Source organism: Ambystoma mexicanum, chromosome 3p, assembly GCF_040938575.1.
Source record: "Ambystoma mexicanum isolate Mex_15411 chromosome 3p, UKY_AmexF1_1, whole genome shotgun sequence".
In the NCBI taxonomy this organism is placed as follows: Eukaryota; Metazoa; Chordata; class Amphibia; order Caudata; family Ambystomatidae; genus Ambystoma; species Ambystoma mexicanum.
In genome coordinates, this window is record NC_090925.1 from 349,508,323 (window position 1) to 349,527,829 (window position 19,507).

The window sequence follows — 19,507 nt, forward strand, 5'->3', positions numbered from 1 at the left end:
CAACAGAAGTGCCTGTTCTGCAGGCGTTCAATCCACGGCTTCTGCCTACATGCAAGCATTGCCATGAGTCCACTAAAGCAGATCCTTAACCAGGGTTATCCAGGGTTATTGAGGCTGGTTGAGGCAAGAACCACCCCTGCCAGCCCCACTGTCCCCAATAGCACAAGCCGTAAAGGGAGCACTGCTTCACAACCTCCTTGGTGAAGACGATTTCACGGGAAATACAATCCAAGCTCTAGTGGGTCTCCTGCAGAGAAGTGCCACTCCTTGTATCATTCTGCTACTACTTTTAGGAAACTGAATGACTGTGTTATAAGCGGATGCATTGTAGATGCTCAGTGTATGTTTAATGTCCTGGGATGCAATTCATGACTGTTACTTTGTTCCTCCTCCACTACTTTCTATACGTAGGCGAGGCACTTTTGTGCTCAATGTGAAAGACATATCCACAGTCATAACTGTTAAAGTGACCAAGGATGACACAGGGAACCCCTCATTGAAAATGCTCAGCTGCAGCTGCAGCGGCGGGGGCCTCGACGTCGAATTGTCTGGGCCAAACAGGTAAAGTGTAGACTGCATTACTGCCATAACCTTTAGTATGTTTCTTGCACAAACCGTGAAACAAGATTAAAGTATCTCTCTTTCTGCAGCATGGTGTATCAAATGTTCGCGAGACAGGGGGCGGAATCTATGCGGGGCGTGATGGACAGCAAGGTAAGACTTACCCATGGAAACCTAGCATCAGTCTCTCCTTCACAGCAGTCAGGTAATGGGATACACTTGCAGTTCATTTCTACCAGTGGAGAATATTCATAAAGGCATGTTCTCACCGAAATTGGCAGAGCACTGATAAAGGTGGGCTGGCTAATAGGAAAATGTGAAGACCGGCCAGTGCTTCAAGAACACTTGCAGGGCTGAGACAAATTAAATCCAATGTCAAGCTGTGCCTAGTAGCAATTGATTTTGCCCTAACTTTGGCAACCGTTCAGCGACACTCCCCTATCGCAGAATTCTTTCACTTGACTCTGAAAGGCCCCCTTAATTACTTTGCTGAAGTTGAACCCAAACCCCAGGGTTTTGGTGTTTTGGGGGCGCACGGGCCATATGTGTTCTTATTGGTAAATGCTGTGACAGAAGTAGCGTGAGAGTTTATGTGCCAACTAAGCGTCCCTTAGGTTTGGAAGATAACCATGATAGAATTGTGTAGCACTAGCCAAAGCTTCATTTGGGAAACACAACCCTCACTCTTCTGACATCCCTTGGATACAAAGGTCTGTCTGACCAATATTTCCATTGCACCAATGGCAAAAGAGAATGATGAGCATTTCTACTTTTTAGGCCGCTGGCCAGAAAGGTGTGGTTAAGACAGAGCCAGCAGAAAAATTGTGGCTGCGCTAAGATTCTGCAAGATTACCTTCTCAGAATATGAGATTTTCACTGTATTGAGTTAAAGAATAAGGGCCTCATCAGGAGTTGGACGGTATCCTGGTGGTAAATCCACCGGAATACCGCCCAATACAATTAGCGTTACCACAACTTGGTCTGGCGCTATTAGCACCGGTTCACAAGTTACGGCGGTGGAGTAAGTCCCCATTTATTTTTATTCCATGGGACTCAATGGGGCATTTTCGGCACAATTGCTACAGGGGTAATTGCGCTGAAAATGGGCGGAGGGTCGGCGCTTTGTGACTTTCCAAAGCTAAAAACTAATTGGCCTAGAGCACACCTTTTTATTAACACAATAGATGTCTTAAGATAATTAGTGGGGTGCGGGGGAGAATATCCACCCTGACACTGGGTTGTATCTAACAATGTGAAAACAGCAGGTGTCCACAGACTTGTGGAACACTCCCGTCCCCTGCACACCCTAATGTTGCAATAACAACCAAATACTCATATGATTTTATGAGTTAAAACTTTATGCAATGATGATCTTGTCATCAGTAAATATTGTCATCCCAGGACAGGATTTTTTAGTGAAAAGAAACAGTTCAGCATAACAGTTGTGTAAATGTATAACAAAATAATTAAACAACAAACAAATCTTTCTTTTGTGGTTAGTGATTCAAGTTGTGGCTATTAGTTCATAGCCTAATTAAACCAATCCCTCAAAATTCAATTTATATATCACAGGTAGAAATTTGCACTTCCCACAATCTCATAGTCCAACTTTCACCGTGTTATGTGATGTTCCAAAACTTTTAAAGTGCAATACTCTTTACGCGTTTCGGGGAAAGTATGTCCTCTTCTTCAGAAGGTGACTACCATCATTTTTCTTTTCTCTGTATATCTACATGAAACAGTAAATAGATAAAAAATATTATCATTTTGGTAATCTTAACATAAAGTAATGTCCGTCTGTCATAACTGGATAGTTATTCATCAAAAATCACCTGATTATGCCTTTCGCTTTTCTTTGTTTAGGACTCTAATGCCAACTTGCATGTTATTTGTTCATATATTAGACGTTTTTTTCTGTGGCTTACCGTCAGTCCAGTGATCTGCGACAACAATACTGATTATTCTGGGAAAACGAGAATTTGTTGCACCTATTTTCAAGCATCAAGAGTCGCCCAACAGACCAGCTGTAACCCCAAGCCCAGTTCACCTGTTCCTAATGCCAACTTGGTTTGCACTGTAATGCCAATCCGAAAACGGGTAAGAGAGGCTGTGTGTAAGTCCAAATTGTAAAAAGAGTGCTTATATTAAAAATAAACAACATAATGTATCGCCTCAATAGTTTTAATAGAAAGTAGGTGCCAATAATTACCTGAAAAAACAGGTTAGCTGTGGCCAAATCCAACATAGGGTTTGACTTCTGTAGTGTAGGTGGCTATATGCAGTCTTTCAGCCTGTAAGTAGCCATCAAGGCGCGTTTACAAGTGTATATTAACCTATAGATTGGATCCATAAAATCATATGACTATTTGGTTGTTATTGCAACATTAGGGTGTGCAGGGGACGGGAGTGTTCCACAAGTCTGTGGACACCTGCTGTTTTTGCATTGTGACTTTCCCCCAAACTGGGGAGTGGACGGTGTGGTAATGCAGCGATAATAGCGTAACCACAACATTTTTACTGCACCACCCAACTCCTGACTAGGCCTTAAGAGCGCAGCATCTCTGAAGCAGATATTTGGGGTTGTCTGAGTAACTTAAATTAACTTGTAGAGTTGTATCTTGTGGGCAGGGACGTCTGATAAAACATTGGCTATATTAGTGCCACAATATGGGTCATGATCAGAGGAGTGTGGTAGTGGGTTAGGAGACTAATGTATGTGTTAGGAAGGGCGGAAAACTTGCACATTCTGCTATTAATAGTCAGGGGTTTTAGTAGGTCTAATGTCTATTTATATTTGTGTATATGATGTGTTAAGATGGATATTTTATATGTTTTAATTGTGTATGATTAGATGGGTTCCGATGGTTGATTGATATTGTGATGTACTGGACGGATAGTTATGGGTGTTTTGTCATAACAATTCAGGTTTCTTGGTTCCAAACTAAACTGTGTAATGAATGTCACATGCAACATTACACGCTAGGCAGTTTTCAAGTGGTTACCGTTTATTTAAGATGTCTGAATGTTGGGAAAGGTTTTGAGTGTCCTGCGCAGCACTATACACAATGGTTTTTTCCTGCATTGAAATATTCTGGGTTTCATATCAAATATCTCTGGTGTTGAAACAAGGTCTCTCATTCTCAGGACCTCAAACAATTGTGAGGTCCCTATTCTGGATATTTGCCCGTTGGCTTTCATTCTCCCCTCGTTCTTCTTGGATCCTTGCTCCGTGTATTCAGCTCCCCATGCTTCTCATCCTCGTCTGTTGGGAGACCCCCTCACCTGGATCTCAGACTCTACATGTGCCTGTTAGTTAACCTGGGCAATTGGTAGGATGGGTGGTTTAACATAGTCTTACAGTCACCAGAGCTGCTATATAGGCTGGTTCTGATTCTCCTTGACACCTCCTTATCTTAGCGTACTGGCTCTAGTCCCAAACACGCCATCCTTATCTATCTTCTCGAAGAGTTGTAAAGGTCTTATGCCAATGGAGACTCCTTTTCAATTCCTTAACTCTTCGCTCTCCTCTTTCTCCTCTACACCTCTATGATGCACCACCATCTGCCCGTATCTTAAACCTCCTGTACCACCCCATCGGCTCAAGATACAATTCTCTCTCTTTATTACTTCATGGTTCATATCCACCTCTGACCTTCTATCTCTTAATTTATTCATCCTCGTCAACTCTTGATCCAATACCCTTCTTAATACACAGCTTTGCCTCGCCTCTAACGTCTCCTCCAACCACCTTAAAGTCACTCCTCCTGCTTGCTTCTGTTTCCAGCCACCTCCTTAAACCACTCTTGAACATACCCCACCTCTGATGTCACTTCCAACCTCCTCTTGTCAACAGTCCTCCTTCCCCTTGATGTCACTGCCAAACTGCTACTTGATGCAGACATTCCTCCTTTCTGCAAATAGCAGCCTACTCTCCATTCCTTCATCCTTCTTCTCCACCTTTAACCCTCCCTCTAACCACTTCCATGCTTTTGCTGCTTCTTCTCACACCTTCCTTGACCTTGGCTGAAGGATTTGGTCTGGGATTATGGCTGGTCTTAAGGGTCTGTGTACATCATTTACAGACCCATTTGGATATAAGAGTGTGGTCACATTATTACCCTTGAGACCGTGCACGTGTGAACTACTTATGGGGTTCAAAACGTGACTGATGCCTCGTTGGTAATAAGCAGTATATATTTCCCTATGTACTAAATAATGATCGCTCTGACACAGTGACACAGAACACCTCTGACAGAGTGGGACTGGGATTTCATTGAGGCTCTCGTTAACATACAGAATTTGCAAGCTTATTGTGAATTGCAAGTTACTATTATTAATTAACTGGTGGAAACAAGGCTGCACTATTTTGAAAGCTTAGTACTGATGGAATATTTCTGTTCCATCCAGAGGGGTGATTGACCTTGTGGGTAAGATTTGACTAAATAGCAGCTTCTCCTGCTTCTCTGCCTGGTCTTCGACAGATTCTCTCCTCGTGCACTAAGCAGTTGCCAGCTTTGCACAGGCCTGCCCTCCCCAGTACCCTTACCTGCCCTGACTGCACGAGTTTGGTCTGTGTCGGGGACTTGCAACCGTAACTGATCTTAGGCTCAGAGGCTTTTCTCCAGTGTCTCGAGCACGTAGCACCATTTCTACATCCATCTAGAGGAGTGATTGACCTTGTGGGTAAGATTTTACTAAATAGTGGCTTCTCCTGCTTCCCTTCCTGGTTTTAGCCAGATTTTCTGCTGTGTACTCAGGATATTACCCAATTTCAAATGGTACATCTGGCCGATAGGGTAGTGTGGATTTTAGAATGAGAGGATGTATGGATGACATGAGTATGAATGAATAGAACATCTAATGTGGGGATACTCGAGCACCCAGTGAATAGACGAGAGGACATACACAACAAACTAAGAACTGAAAAGTCTGTCCATTATTGATGAACTATTTGGTAGCAAGAATTGATATTAGATAACAGAGTGTTATGTAGGTCTCTTTTTCATGGTCAATGAGGCCAAAAATAGAGAAAATGTGCAATAACTGATCTTAGATAAAAGTGCAATAATTTGTATTAGAGAAAATTGTGAATGTATTTTTATTGATGTTTTTATTGAGAGTAAATAAATTGATATTTTTGATAAAAAATTGTTTGGAATAAGTATGTTGTGATATAATGAACTAAACAGCATGCATAAATGAGTCAGAAAAAGGTACTGGAGAAGCACGGGACCCTTTAAGCATTAGTGTGGTTGTTTCTAGTCTTTTTATGTGCCAAGGGTTCTCTTAAAGAGGTCCAGAAAAATATTCCCTCTAGTCTCTCAAAGTGTTATATACGATATCGGCCAGTACCATTCGATCAATTAAAATCGATCAAATTGGGAAATCAATACTGGACATAGGGAGTGGGGGTTGCAGGGGTTTCCCCACTTACCATGTTCGGTATTGATTACCTTGCAGGGTTGTCCTCCGCTTTCTGAGGATTGGAGGCATGGGACGAAAGAAATAGAGAAAAGGGGACCCTGTAGCGTCAGATCTGGCCCACGTAAGAGGAACAAAACTGACGCTGCAGGGTCAGGCGAAGGAAGCGGATGTGCAAAAGGTAAGTGAGGAGTGGAGGGATGTATTGGGTTGGCGGGGGTCATAGATCTGCAGAGTTTGGCCGTGGAAAAATTGGTTTTGCTGCAAAATTGACTACGGCCAATTCCGCCGCAACAATTCTGCCATGGCCAAATCACACAGATCTGCACTCAGCACTTGCCAGCTTCACACAGGCCCTCCCTCCCCACGCCCCGCGCAGACTGCACTGGATTGGTCCGTGTCTGGACATGTGAGACCAGCCCTCCCCTCTCTCCTTGCCCACCCAGACTGCACTTGATTGGTCCGTGTCAGGGACATGTGACCAGAACTCCTTATCATTAGTAGTTCAGCCAGGGCAGCCAGCCTTGCCCGGACAGCCGTCTAAGGGCCAAAGCAAAGGGCGCCTCCCTCAACGCCTCATCACCTGTCTGTCTGTTTGCCGGGGTGCCCCAGCTAAGACAATACCCTAATTCTGCCTGCTGCAACTTTATGCTAACGGATGATAACTTGGTCGCACAAACAGTGCTGTATTTTTCTAGACTCTTGCCACTTCCTTTCAATTTACCTGCACCTTGAATTCTGCCACTGCATTTCAATCTAGCTGAGCTTTGAATTTTGCCACTGTGTTGAATCCAGGTGCGCTTGAGTTTTGTCATTGCCTTCACTTTAGCTGTGCAGGTAATCTTGCCACTGTGTTTAAGTAAATTGCACTTGGAATCTTACCACTGTGTTGAAGCTAGTTGCGCTTTGTATTTTGCCAATTCTTTGAATCTAGTTCAATCCAGTTGTGCTACAAATATTGTCACTGTTTGGAATCTAGCTGTGATTTTAATCCAGGTGCCTTTTGAGTGTGCTGATATTGCTGGCATCCCATAATCACAAATCTACCTTTCAAAACAGCAGAGGCAGCGAACTATCCATCATGCCAAGCAGCTCCAAGTTTAGAGGGGCATTATAGTGCATGGGAAACCCGGCCCACCCTTAACCCAACCCGCTCACCCCTCCTCCGCCTTCTCCACACAATCAGCCCTGGGGGGAATTTACCCCTCCCCCCGCGCCCACGACATCTCACACCACACAGACTCCTTTCCAAACCTTCCCACTTTGTCAACACCCACCGTAGCGTCCTCCCTTCCCTCCGACCCCCCTTCCCATTCCATCAAGATCTTCACTCCCCTAAGCAGAGCCTGGGCTGTCCTCGCCATTACCCCACTCTCGGCAACCCCACCGACCCTCACACACACACACACACACAACTGGCACCCCAGAATCCTTTATAAAAACTTTCTTTATTGATTTTCATATTCAATCAACACCAAACTTAACAACCCCCCGTCCCTCTTCACCCACCCTTTCTACCCACCACCCTCCCAACTGTACTCGTCTCGCAATAGCCCACATTCTGATCCCAAGTGTACATAATAGATACAGATGTCAATACCGACTGTTAACCAATAACACACTGTTTCACTTAATTTTGTGAGTCCATGGGCTGTGGACCGCATTTCCAATAGTTCACAAGTGTCCATCCGGCCTCGTTCCCAAGTGGGGAGATCCAGCATCTATTTCTGCCAGATACAGTCGGAATGGAGGCCAGTAGTCAAATGGGCGGCTTGTAATCGGCATGGTTGTAGCATATCTGGATTCCCTCAGTTCACACATTTTCATGTTCTCCAGCCAGGAATTAAAAGTTGGGGTGTTTCTCTTACCCCATTTTCTGGCCACCAGATGATGCCTGTCCACCTCCGCTGCCATTTCAAGGAGTTTCAGTTCCGTGCGGGACCCCCCCTCAATTAGGGCAACCATACCTCAGGCGTATATACCCGTGGCATAGGTAGCATTTCATTCATTGCCTCCTCAATCTTACTCCAGAACAGTCTAATGTGCGGGCAGCCCCATGCTACATGAAAAAAATCGGCAGGTTCCCCCCTGCATTTACTAAACCCCGGGGAGCTGTCAGTATAAATTCTACTCAATTTCAATGGGGAATAGTAAACCCGGTGTAAAAGTTTAAAGTGGGTCAATCTAAATCGGGCATTCAGAGAAATTTTTCAGGTCTGGCTACATATGAGTTTCCATTGTGCATCGCTCAAGTCATAGCCCAGGAGGCTGCCCAAGCACTCTTGTAAGCCGTTTGCCTCACAACCATTGCACTCCGGATCCCTTTATAGATGGAGGATGTTTGACAATGAGTTGTTGTACCAGATTGGGAACTGGGGCCCTCGGGAATTCGGGCCACATAGCTTTTAATACGCCTCTAATTCTATAATACAGGAACATGGTCACGGCATTATGTTCTCCACTATCTTGCAACTGTTCCCATTGTATAAGCCGCCCATCTTGTATCATGTCCCCCAGCGAATGCACCCCCAGTTTGCGAAAGTGATCCTTAAAACTTTTTCGTGTGTAAGTGGTATGACTGTAACATTATAGATTGACCAGTCTGGATGAAAGTAGGGCGTAGCATCCGACAGTCGACTCACCCGCTCCCAGGCCTTACAAGTCACGTTCACTGACTGGACCTCCCCCCTCGGAACCGCTTCTCTATTCCCCCACAACATTCCCATTAAGCTGTTCGGATAGGATACCGCTTTCGCCGCCATGTCATGTGGATGAGCCGGTCTCGGGGAGTCCCAACCCACTATATACTGCAATTGTGCTGCCAGGAAGTACCAATGTATATCGGGAACCTCCAGTCCGCCTTGGTCATAGGCTAGCGTCAGAGTGTCGTATGCAATGCGAGATTGTTTACCAGCCCACACTAATCTGGACATCATTGTCCTGACACTGGATCAATAAAGGCCAGGGAGCCATATGGGAACATTATTGAAAATATACAGCAGTTTGGGTAGAATGACCATCTTACCCAGAGCCAGTCGTGCTGCCTGCGAAATGGGGAGGAGGATCCACGACTCCACTTTCTGCTCTAGAACCTCAAGTACTTTAATATAGTTATCCCTGTACAGTGACTTGATTTCCATAGTAACCATGATGCCTAGATACCTCAACCCACCCGGGCACCATCGAAAGTCATTGCCCACATCGTTCTGCAGTACACCTGGTGTCAGAGGGAGGACTTCAGATTTGTTCCAATTGATGTTAAAGCCAGACAGTTCCCCAAACCTGAGCACTTCCTGCGTCAAAGGGGCTAAATTCTGCTTGGGATGTTTGACATGCAAAAGGATATCATCCGCATAAAGCTTTATTATTGCTCGATGCGTATTCACACAGATACCACGGTGGGAGTGCAGCTCCCGAACATGACAAGTCAGAGGCTCCAAGGCCAAGGCAAACACAATTGGGGAAAATGGGCACCCCTGTCTCGTACCACGAGTAGGGTAGAGAAACTCAGCAGTCACCCCGCTTGTATATACAGCAGCGTGTGGAACAGTATAAAGCAGCCTGACCCAACTAATATAGGTAAGACCAAACCCTGAGCGCCTCAGCACCTCGAAAAGAAAGGGCCACTCAACCGAGTCGAACACCATTTCGGTGTCGAGCGCTACCAGTGCTATGGGGACCTCAGGATTGACATTATACATCAGGGTAAATAAGCGCCTTAAGTTATACTGGGTGGACCGACCTGGTATAAAGCCTGCCTGGTCGGGAAGAACCAGGGCTGGCATGTGTGGTAATATTCTATTGGTTAATATTTTTGCTAATATTTTATTGTCATCGTTAATCAACGATAGTGGTCTGTAAGACGCTAGCTGACGGGGATCTTTCCCTGGCTTGAGGAGCACTGTCACTAAGGCCGATCTGGTTGACTCAGAGAGTGAACCTCTAGACATGGCGTCTTCATACATTCCCAGCAGATGGGGAGTTACAAGGTCAATGTAAACCTTATAAAATTCAGCTGGGATGCCATCTAACCCAGGCGCCTTGCCATTAGGAAGCGATTTTATAGCTTCTCGGACCTCCTCGTCTGTAATGGGGGTATTTAGCGCTCCGCCCTGTTTGCTGTCTATAATCTCAGCAAAACAAGGGTACTGGTATGCTTGGGGTTAGCCAGTGTGAAATATAAATGAATTAGAAATTTTCACCTGGTCTAGACCCACATAACCTAAATGGTTATCAATTTTGCATGCAAATATGTGTACTGAAACACTCCTTGGCAATGAACAGATATTCAGAAAGATTAATGTTAAACCTTTATATCAAAAAATGGTACATATAGTAAAATCCAACTTGGAAGAACATATACAATCAAAAACATAAATGTAAATCCTCCATTTGTAAGTTGAGTATTGAAACTTTCAAACAAACAAGAAAAGGGTGAAAATTAGTACATCAAAAAGAATACATAAACGAAAAAGACACAAAAACAATTTTCAATATTGACGGAAAAACCAGTTATTTATCACTGGGATGCTTAGATTAAATCAGAAAGCAAAAACACAGAGTGATGAGTACAACTGTACCTCTATTCGAAATAATAAGAAAATAGAGCAAATAAGCAGTATTCTATAGTGATTAGAATCAATTCCCAAAGCTGAAGATGTTATGTGTCGGGATAGGGTCTGCCAACGCTACAGGGGGAATGGATAAGCAACATGAAATGTGGGTGCTTTACATAGGTGACATGATCCCATCAGTGGAAAAAGCCACATGAGCAAGATGGTCCTGGTGGTCAAAGAATGTTTCTGTGAAGGACCTTGTTTCCCCTCTGATACAAGAAAGCGTTTCGGCGGAACAGAATTGTTAAATAGGTACTTTTCATGCGAAGAGAATGTACTCCGCCTTCATCAGGGCGATAATTAGCAGGACCCTGTATGGGTGAAAAGGGGAGAGAAGAAAAAGAAAATTGAAAAAAAGGAAAAAAAAGGGGGATGAGTCACCAGAATAGATAAAAATGTGAAATAAATCAAACATGGAGGTGGATCTATACAGAATTACTTGGCATGCAAAAATAGGGATTAAGTCAAGAAGACAGACTTCGATCCTAGTCAAGTCTGAGGTATATCTCATAGCCACATACAAACAAGCCCCTATGAGGAGAGGGAAGTCTCGGGAAAAGTTCCAATGAATCTCCCCCCAAACAGGGGGCCAAGAGAACAGATTGTGGCATTGGGTCCCCTTAGGAAGAGTAATGCAAGGGTCACTGGCTGATACCCGCCGGTCAGAGGGCCAGGGTCCAGGTGGGTAAGGCAGGACAGGCTAGAGGAGTAATGATAAACTTACCTAGAATGGATGGAATGGATGGGAGCCGTAGGAGGCAGGGAGGGGGGTGCTTGTTGCTGAAGCAGGGAAATGGAAAGGTCCATTTAAAATTCTTAATGGTCATAGTTCAACACTAGATAGGGCAGTTGGAACCTGAAGGAGGGAAATAAGCAGAAATAAATGTAAAGCATTAGTTGGGACCAAGCGAACCCAAGGAAAGTGCTAGGCACGGTCTGGTCAGGAAAATAAATTACCTGGGCAGTGTCTTCTCAGGAGGAAGTGAAGAGAGAAAAGAACGAGGACCGCCAATTAATCCGAGGCTGGAGACGTCTAGGTCCACGTCAGTGTGCTCGTGGATGGAGCCTGTAGTCGGTAGGTATTGGTAACGGGAATTGTCCCCGAGCGCGATGCTGTGTGGGAGACTGACATGAGGAAAAAGGAGGAGCAAAGTTAATTGCTATGCGCACCTACAGACAACTGGTGTGAGGTGCAAATCAGGAGAACTGATTCTGTTGAGAAGTGTCCTCACCATGTATTGGTGGGAAAAAAGGGCAAGATGAAAACAGGGGGGGGTGGGGGGGTTTCAGAAAGACTTGCCTGAATTGATGAATGGCGACGCTCGTAGGACGTGGCCATGAGGTGTGGAGGAAAACCGCGTGGTGTCTTGCGTGCCTCTAAAGCGTAGTGAAAGCTCCCTAAGGGGACCCAATGCCACAATCTGTTCTCTCGGCCCCCTGTTTGGGGGGAGATTCATCGGAACTTTTCCCGAGACTTCCCTCTCCTCATAGGGGCTTGTTTGTATGTGGCTATGAGATATACCTCAAACTCGACTAGGATCGAAGTCTGTCTTCTTGACTTAATCCCTATTTTTGCATGCCAAGTAATTCTGTATAGATCCACCTCCATGTTTGATTTATTTCACGTTTTTATCTATTCTGGTGACTCATCCCCCTTTTTTTTCCTTTTTTTCCATTTTCTTTTTCTTCTCTCCCCTTTTCACCCATACAGGGTCCTGCTAATTATCGCCCTGATGAAGGCGGAGTACGTTCTCTTCGCATGAAAAGTACCTATTTAAAAATTCTGTTCCGCCGAAACGCTTTCTTGTATCAGAGGGGAAACAAGGTCCTTCACAGCAACATTTTTTGACCACCAGGACCATCTTGCTCATGTGGCTTTTTCCACTGATGGGATCATGTCACCTATGTAAAGCACCCACATTTCATGTTGCTTATCCATTCCCCCTGTAGCGTTGGCAGACCCTATCCCAACACATAACATCTTCAGCTTTGGGAATTGATTCTAATCACTATAGAATACTGCTCATTTGCTCTATTTTCTTATTATTTCGAATAGAGGTACAGTTGTACTCATCACTCTGTGTTTTTGCTTTCTGATTTAATCTAAGCATCCCAGTGATAAATAACTGGTTTTTCCGTCAATATTGAAAATTGTTTTTATGTCTTTTTCGTTTATGTATTCTTTTTGATGTACTAATTTTCATCCTTTTCTTGTTTGTTTGAAAGTTTCAATACTCAACTTACAAATGGAAGATTTACATTTATGTTTTTGATTGTATATGTTCTTCCAAGTTGGATTTTTACTATATGTACCATTTTTTGATATAAAGGTTTAACATTAATCTTTCTGAATATCTGTTCATTGTCAAGGAGTGTTTCAGTACACATATTTGCATGCAAAATTGATAACCATTTAGGTTATGTGGGTCTAGACCAGGTGAACATTTCTAATTCATTTATATTTCACACTGGCTAACCCCAAGCATACCAGTACCCTTGTTTTGCTGGGATTATAGATTTCGCCCCCTTCTGGTATTTTAACCCCGGGGCAGACCACTGTGGCCACGGAGTGGCCCCCGTTCTGTATAACTGTTTGCTGTCTAGCCAACCCAGCGCTACCTCATCAAGGTATTCAACCAGCTTATCCCACCCACCTGTATAACACGAAGCATATAACTGCGCATAATAATTATAGATCTCCTTATTTTTCCCACGCAAATCTTTGATGCCTCACCGTCCGCACCCATAATCTCGGCTATGGGGGCAATTTGTCCCAATGGCCCAGGCCAGAGTTCTACTCGGGCGATCTCCCTCCCCATACCTCATTGCCATTATAGGGTCTCCCAAATATTTTTCTTCACTCGCTGCTAGCTGCTGGTATTCCTCCCTACGTGCCCTCAGTTCGTCCTGTATCGCTAAGTCATCAGAGGCACTCTGTTTAGTTTCTAAGTCACGAATAGTGCCCTCCAATCCCCTGCAGTGCCTTTAGTATCCCCCCTCTCTTGATATGCAGCACCCCTGACGTACACCTTAAATGCCTCCCATATTGTAATTTGGCTAGGCCCTGAGTCAGTGTTGGCTTGGAAGTATGTTTGGATGTCTTGCTCTATGCCAGCATGAAAGGCGACATCCTCCAGAGATACAGCCCTGAAACGCCACCGGGGCGGAGATGGGGAGTACACAATATTATTAATATGGACCAGAACAGGGGAATGATCTGAGAGGGCACGCGGAAGTATCCTAGCTCCCACAGTGTTCCTAGCGATGGCGGTGGAAGCCATAATATAGTCAATCCTGGAGGAGCTGCAGTGAACCCCAGAGAAAAAGGTGTACTCTCTAGCAGTTGGTGCTCCTCCCGCCATAGATCATGGAGGTTATGATACACAGCAATAGAGGACCATGCCCTGGCTGCCTGTGGAAGTGCCTGCAGTAGTGTGGCCGATCTATCCAAGTCTAATGTAAGGGCTAAATTGAAGTCGCCCGTCCAGAGTATGTCATAGGCTGTGAATTTATGGATGTGCCTAGCACATTGGTGAAAAAAGTCTGGGCTGTCTGCATTAGGGGCATATATATTTATAATTAAGATTTTTGCACTGCTTATTTCTCCCGCCAGAAGTATATAACAGCCCTCTTCATCCTTGATTTGTTCGTGAAATCGAAAGTGAAGGGATCCATGTATGTATGTCGCCACCCCTCTAGCATGTGAAGAGTAGGATGAGCAATACCTATGTATTCCCCAGCCTGTTAGTTTGGGAAGATGCGCATCGTTAACCAAGTGTGCTTCTTGTAAGCAGAGCACGTTGACCTTATAATTCCTACTGAAGTTAGCTATGAGGCGAGATTTCTTTTTGTTTGTGAATCCTCTCACATTCCACGTCATTATTGTGAGCTGCCAACCCTGCCCATCACTCATCCCCAATGCAACCATAGAGTACAGAATGCAAAGACACCCATCATCCCACTATCTACATTATGCACGCTATGAAGGGACCAGGACCCGCTAAATTTAGCACTGGTGCCAGAGCATGCGCAAGACGATACATTAATACTATCAATGCAATTCCCAAATAACTGTGAACATCTCACCTCCTGCCCTCCACCCCCTCCCACTCCCAACCACGCCAGCTACCATAACCTACCAGCTCTCTGCCCTGCCCAAGAAACTCTACCCCCAATCCAACCATAGTGGAAAAACTTTAACCTCAACTAAACAATACCTTAGCCGGATACATCATGGAGTATTTTGCTCCTTTGCTCCGGAGGATGCTTTTAGCCATTTGGAAGGTTCTCCTTTGGTCTTGGACAGCCGGGCTGAAATCAAGAAACAGACGTATAGTGTAGCCCTCCCATTTTAATTCTTTCTGCCCCCTGGCTGCTCGCAGTATGGTGTCCCTGTCTGATAACAAAAATCCTTGCAATAATAGGGCTTTCCGGGGTGCCCGGTGGTGGTCTGGGGGCCAATGAACGGTGCGCCCGTTCCACCATGTACATGTTAGATAGAGGCGGGCTATCCAGGACATCTACCAAAATCTGCTGAACAAACTTTTCCATATTGTCTATGTTGGTCGACTCTGGAACACCCGTGATCCTGACATTGTTCCTCCTTAAGCGTCCCTCCAGATCCTCGTTCTTCGCAGCTATTTTCTTGACAAGTTGCTGGAGGGCCAAGACCTTGCACTGCAACAAGGTAACATTGTCCTCTGTAGTTCCAATCCTCTGCTCCGCTTCTTCCATACGCCCGCAAAGTTTTTCTATCTGTACTGCTGAGACATCAACTTTATGAGTAAGGGCATCTATTTTGACCCCGAACGTGTCCGTACTCCCCTTCAACACCAGCAATGTCTGGTTCAGGGCCGCAATGTCCACCTGTTCCGCAACCGGAGCCTACAAGGGCACCGCCTGGTTCTGGTCCTGCTATGGACAGGCAAACTGCTCCATCCTTGGCTGTCTCTTCTGATTACCCATAGGGCCGAAAGAAGGGGGAGACCGAGCCAGATACTCCGGCCCAGTTGATGCCAGCGGAAGTGCAGTCACCAGACCAATCCAGCACAAGCCTCACCCCCAGCAGCCACCCTAGTTAGCCCGAAGGATTGGCAGTCCAATAAAATAGGCAGCAGGGGCTCACCCCCTCAAACAAGTTCTAGACAGCAGGAGCTTCAGTTGAGCATCGATGCAGATCTGTTTTCATATGAGCAGATAAGCGAGCATGGATGTTGTAGTGAAACATGTGTCGGCTTTGACATGGAGTTATGCTCCCAGATAAACAAGAAGCACTCGCACTCAAGATCGGCAAGAACGTCTATCGATTTCGATGAGGACTGAAGTGCAGGCTCTAGGGAACCAATGCAACATTTACAACAGATAATAGACACTGCTTAGATAAACACTGCAGCACAGGTTCTCTCCCTACGCTTTTACAGCAAGGATCAAAGGCACATTGGTCGACACACATGCCCTTGGTGTCAGCTTCAGAACTGCATAAATTCTTGGCCTCCGATGAAAGCTAGGCCACCCCTTTAATGGATGTGCACCCAGTAGACAGGGGCAGCCACAGTTCCCGCGGGCACACCCTATGGTTTATCCTAAAAGCTTACAAGTAGAGTGCAAAGACTGTGCCAAAGATAATGCATGTATATTAATGGAAGGGCACCAATGAAATCGCAGGTTTCAGATACACATTGACAGGTATTTCCATGGGTGCATCACTAATGTCACAAGATTGCAAACATGAACATTTCAGTTTAGGGGGAGAATGGACCAGGCGGTTTATGTATGCTGTTTCAAAACGTTCACGTCTGCACCACTCCAGGCAAGTCGCTCCACAACCTGCGGCTCCCCCTCTTTCAGCCTCCCTAGCCCCACGGCGGGCCAGTCCACAGGCAGCCCGGGGCCCCGCTGCACCTCCCCTCCCCGGGATGATCACCAGGAAGAAGCGCCACCCCGGTGCTAGGGCCAGCCGGAGATCCGATCCCACCAGTGCGCGGTCCCGTCCAGGTAATCCGGGGCCCACAGCTCGAGGAGGGGCGGGAAGGGGAAGACCGGCTCCAGCCGCAGCTCAGCCTACCCAGATTTGCAGGCTCGGGGTCTGCTCACCTTCTGTGACGAGTGTCGGCTCCGCCGAGCCCGGGGAGGCACCCAACCCTGTGCCCTCACCCACCGCAGCAGAGTTGCATGCACCGCATAGGCCGGCACGTCCCGCCTGTCACCACGGCTGGCTCTCGCGAATGTGCCCAGTCACAATTCTGCCTGGACCGACGCTGTTATCTCGGGCAGCTTGGATCTCCTCCGGTGGGCAGGCATGACCGCCGCCACAGGCACAGAAGCGCTGGTCGCCTCCCGCACTAAAAGTTACTCCTCCCACACTCTCTTCAATCGGGTCGCCAGGCCCCTATCATTATTATGCCTCACGATGCAGCAGTTGGGCACACAGGACCATCCGGGGGTGCCAGTTGTGGTGCTGATTCCCACCAGCAACGGTCAGGGGCTCGGGGGTGGAGAAATCAGGATAATGAAAGGATTTTAAGTTCAGCCATTACCAGAGCTTTTCAGGCAGCGGCCAGTTTTGGTCTGCTGCGCAACAGCACCCCCCGGCACCCCAGAATCCTTTATAACACAGGACATGCTTCACCCGCACCGTCTCATCGGTGCACACTTCACCCTATCTCCCCCTCAGATCCTTGTCTGCACCTCGCACTTACACCCTGACGACCTCCTCCTCTTCACCCAATCCAGTGAAATGACTCTTCAACCAATACTTCAACACCCCTGGCACTGACCCCATTGGAAATAAGCATCCTGACACCATTTCGGACCTTCCACCCATCCTACAGTATGCAGTGATTATGTAGAATAGGAAATAACGAATACAATTTTAACTGAAAAAATATCGAATGCTAAATGTATAGGGAGTGGGGGGTTAAAAGTTGTGGGGGGTGGTTCGGGGAGCGGTTAGAAGCATGGGTAAACAGGGAGTGGTGGAGGACCCTCCCAATTTAAAAAATGTAAATCAAATAAAAAACATTTTGGTAAAATTTCTTTTGCTATTTCTCAATTTGTTAAAATCACATGCAACCCTTCCCTACCTGTCCGACTCCCTTCATCATATATCCCTCTTGACAACCCCATTCGCTGCCCTGTGCCCACTCCATACCCCTTCTCACCACTGACTCAACACCTCAGACAAGGGACTCCTCTGCAATTCCCTTTCACACACACCCTCCACTCCTCTCCACCTCTCTGGACCTCCTCCTACGGAACAGCATAACACAAGCACTCTTCTCACACACTCCAAGGATGCACCCACATTCCTCCCTCCCCACTCAACAGTGACACCCACCTTCCCTTAATGACCCCTCCCCACCTACCATCCCCCACACCACTGCCCCCAACCTCCTGCTGATTCAGATTAACCCCCCCCTGGGTATCCCTGCCCCTACCCTCCCTCACTCCTCCAGCCAGCCCTCCTCAGCCCCCCTCTCTGGCGGCCAACAACCTATGTCCAGCTAATCAACGGTCATGCATTCTAATTAACACCAGATCTGTCTCGAAAAATCGACACAACATATACGACTTGTTTTCCTCTAAAGGCCCTGACATTCTCTTATTTAAAGAAACCTGGTTCTCTGATGACTTCAGACCTGTTGCATATGAGGCATTTCCACCATGCTGCACACTAATCATGCACAACAGAATTAGCAGGGCATGCGGGATCACATCCTCAACAAATCGCACCTAACCATCTCACTATCCGAGGATCAAGCCTGCAACACAGACTGCAAATGCCTCCTATTGAAACTTCTCATCAACCCCATCTTACCCACAGCTTCTTACTCATTTACCGACCTCACGGCTACAACGGAAACTTCGCTGATGTCCCATGCGACTCCCTACCGGCCATCCTGTTTGTCCACCCATTCCTCCCCATGCTAGGAGATCTCAATGTACGGTTCAATGTCCTGCATAACCCCATGATGCGTCCACTCCTGAACAACCTGGAAGCCCTCAACATGACTCAACTGATATCCGGTGCCACCCACACTGCAGGACATACCCTAGACGCAATTGTCAGCTCCTCCAATCTCATCTCCACACTCTGACACCAACCACTAACCATTAACCTTCCACTCTCCCCACTCTCAACCACTCTGTGACGCCCTCTCAGGCCACTTCCACAACATAGCGGTGGAAAGACATGCATCATCAGTGCTAAATTAGCAAAGCTCACGCCCCGATCGCAGGCACCTGCGTATAACCCCCACAATCCCTCTGACTGCTTGCCCTATCTTCTCCTTTTTTCCCGTCACACAACCTGAATTCACAAAGCTACTTGCTAGCAGCCGCCCGTCCCGATCCCCAGCAGATCCATGGCCCACCTCCCTCCTTAAAGATATCCTTTCCTCAACCTTTGCAGGAAGCATTGCATGATGTATCATTTATTCTTCCCTCCCCTCAGGCATATTCCCAGCAGCTTTCAAGACAATTACAGACCTATCTCTAATAATCGTTTCACAGCCACACTCATTGACCAAAAAACCTGCTTCTCTTCACTGAATTCAACCACCTCCTCAACCCCGCCCAGACCGGATTCAGATCCCTTCGCGAATCAGAAGGCAGTGCTGCACTTATACTCCCTGACCTCTCGGCGGCCTTTGCCACTATCGACCACCGCACCTTTACAGTCAGACTCTACTCGCTCGGTATCAGGGACACAGCATTAAGGTGCATTTCCTCCTTCCTCACTAACCATTCATCACAAATCATCACATATTCTCCTCGTTCCTCCCTTCTCCTCGACACCCCACCCTGTCACGAACGGAGTACCACAAGGTGCCTCCCTATTCCACCTTATCTTCAATCTCTACCTGAGTCCCCTCCCTGCATGTATTCTCTCACATAACCTTACCTGCAAC

General features: G+C 46.4%; 1 protein-coding gene across 1 annotated transcript in view; it reads left to right on the forward strand.

Moving 5' to 3' along the window:
• Positions 1-19,507, forward strand: part of LOC138580434 (bactericidal permeability-increasing protein-like) — a 708,711-nt gene that overhangs the window by 116,286 nt on the left and 572,918 nt on the right. The window contains exons 6-7 of the mRNA XM_069650974.1: positions 412-561; positions 651-714. Coding sequence (XP_069507075.1) covers positions 412-561; positions 651-714 — 214 coding nt within the window. The remainder of the gene's footprint in view (positions 1-411; positions 562-650; positions 715-19,507) is intronic.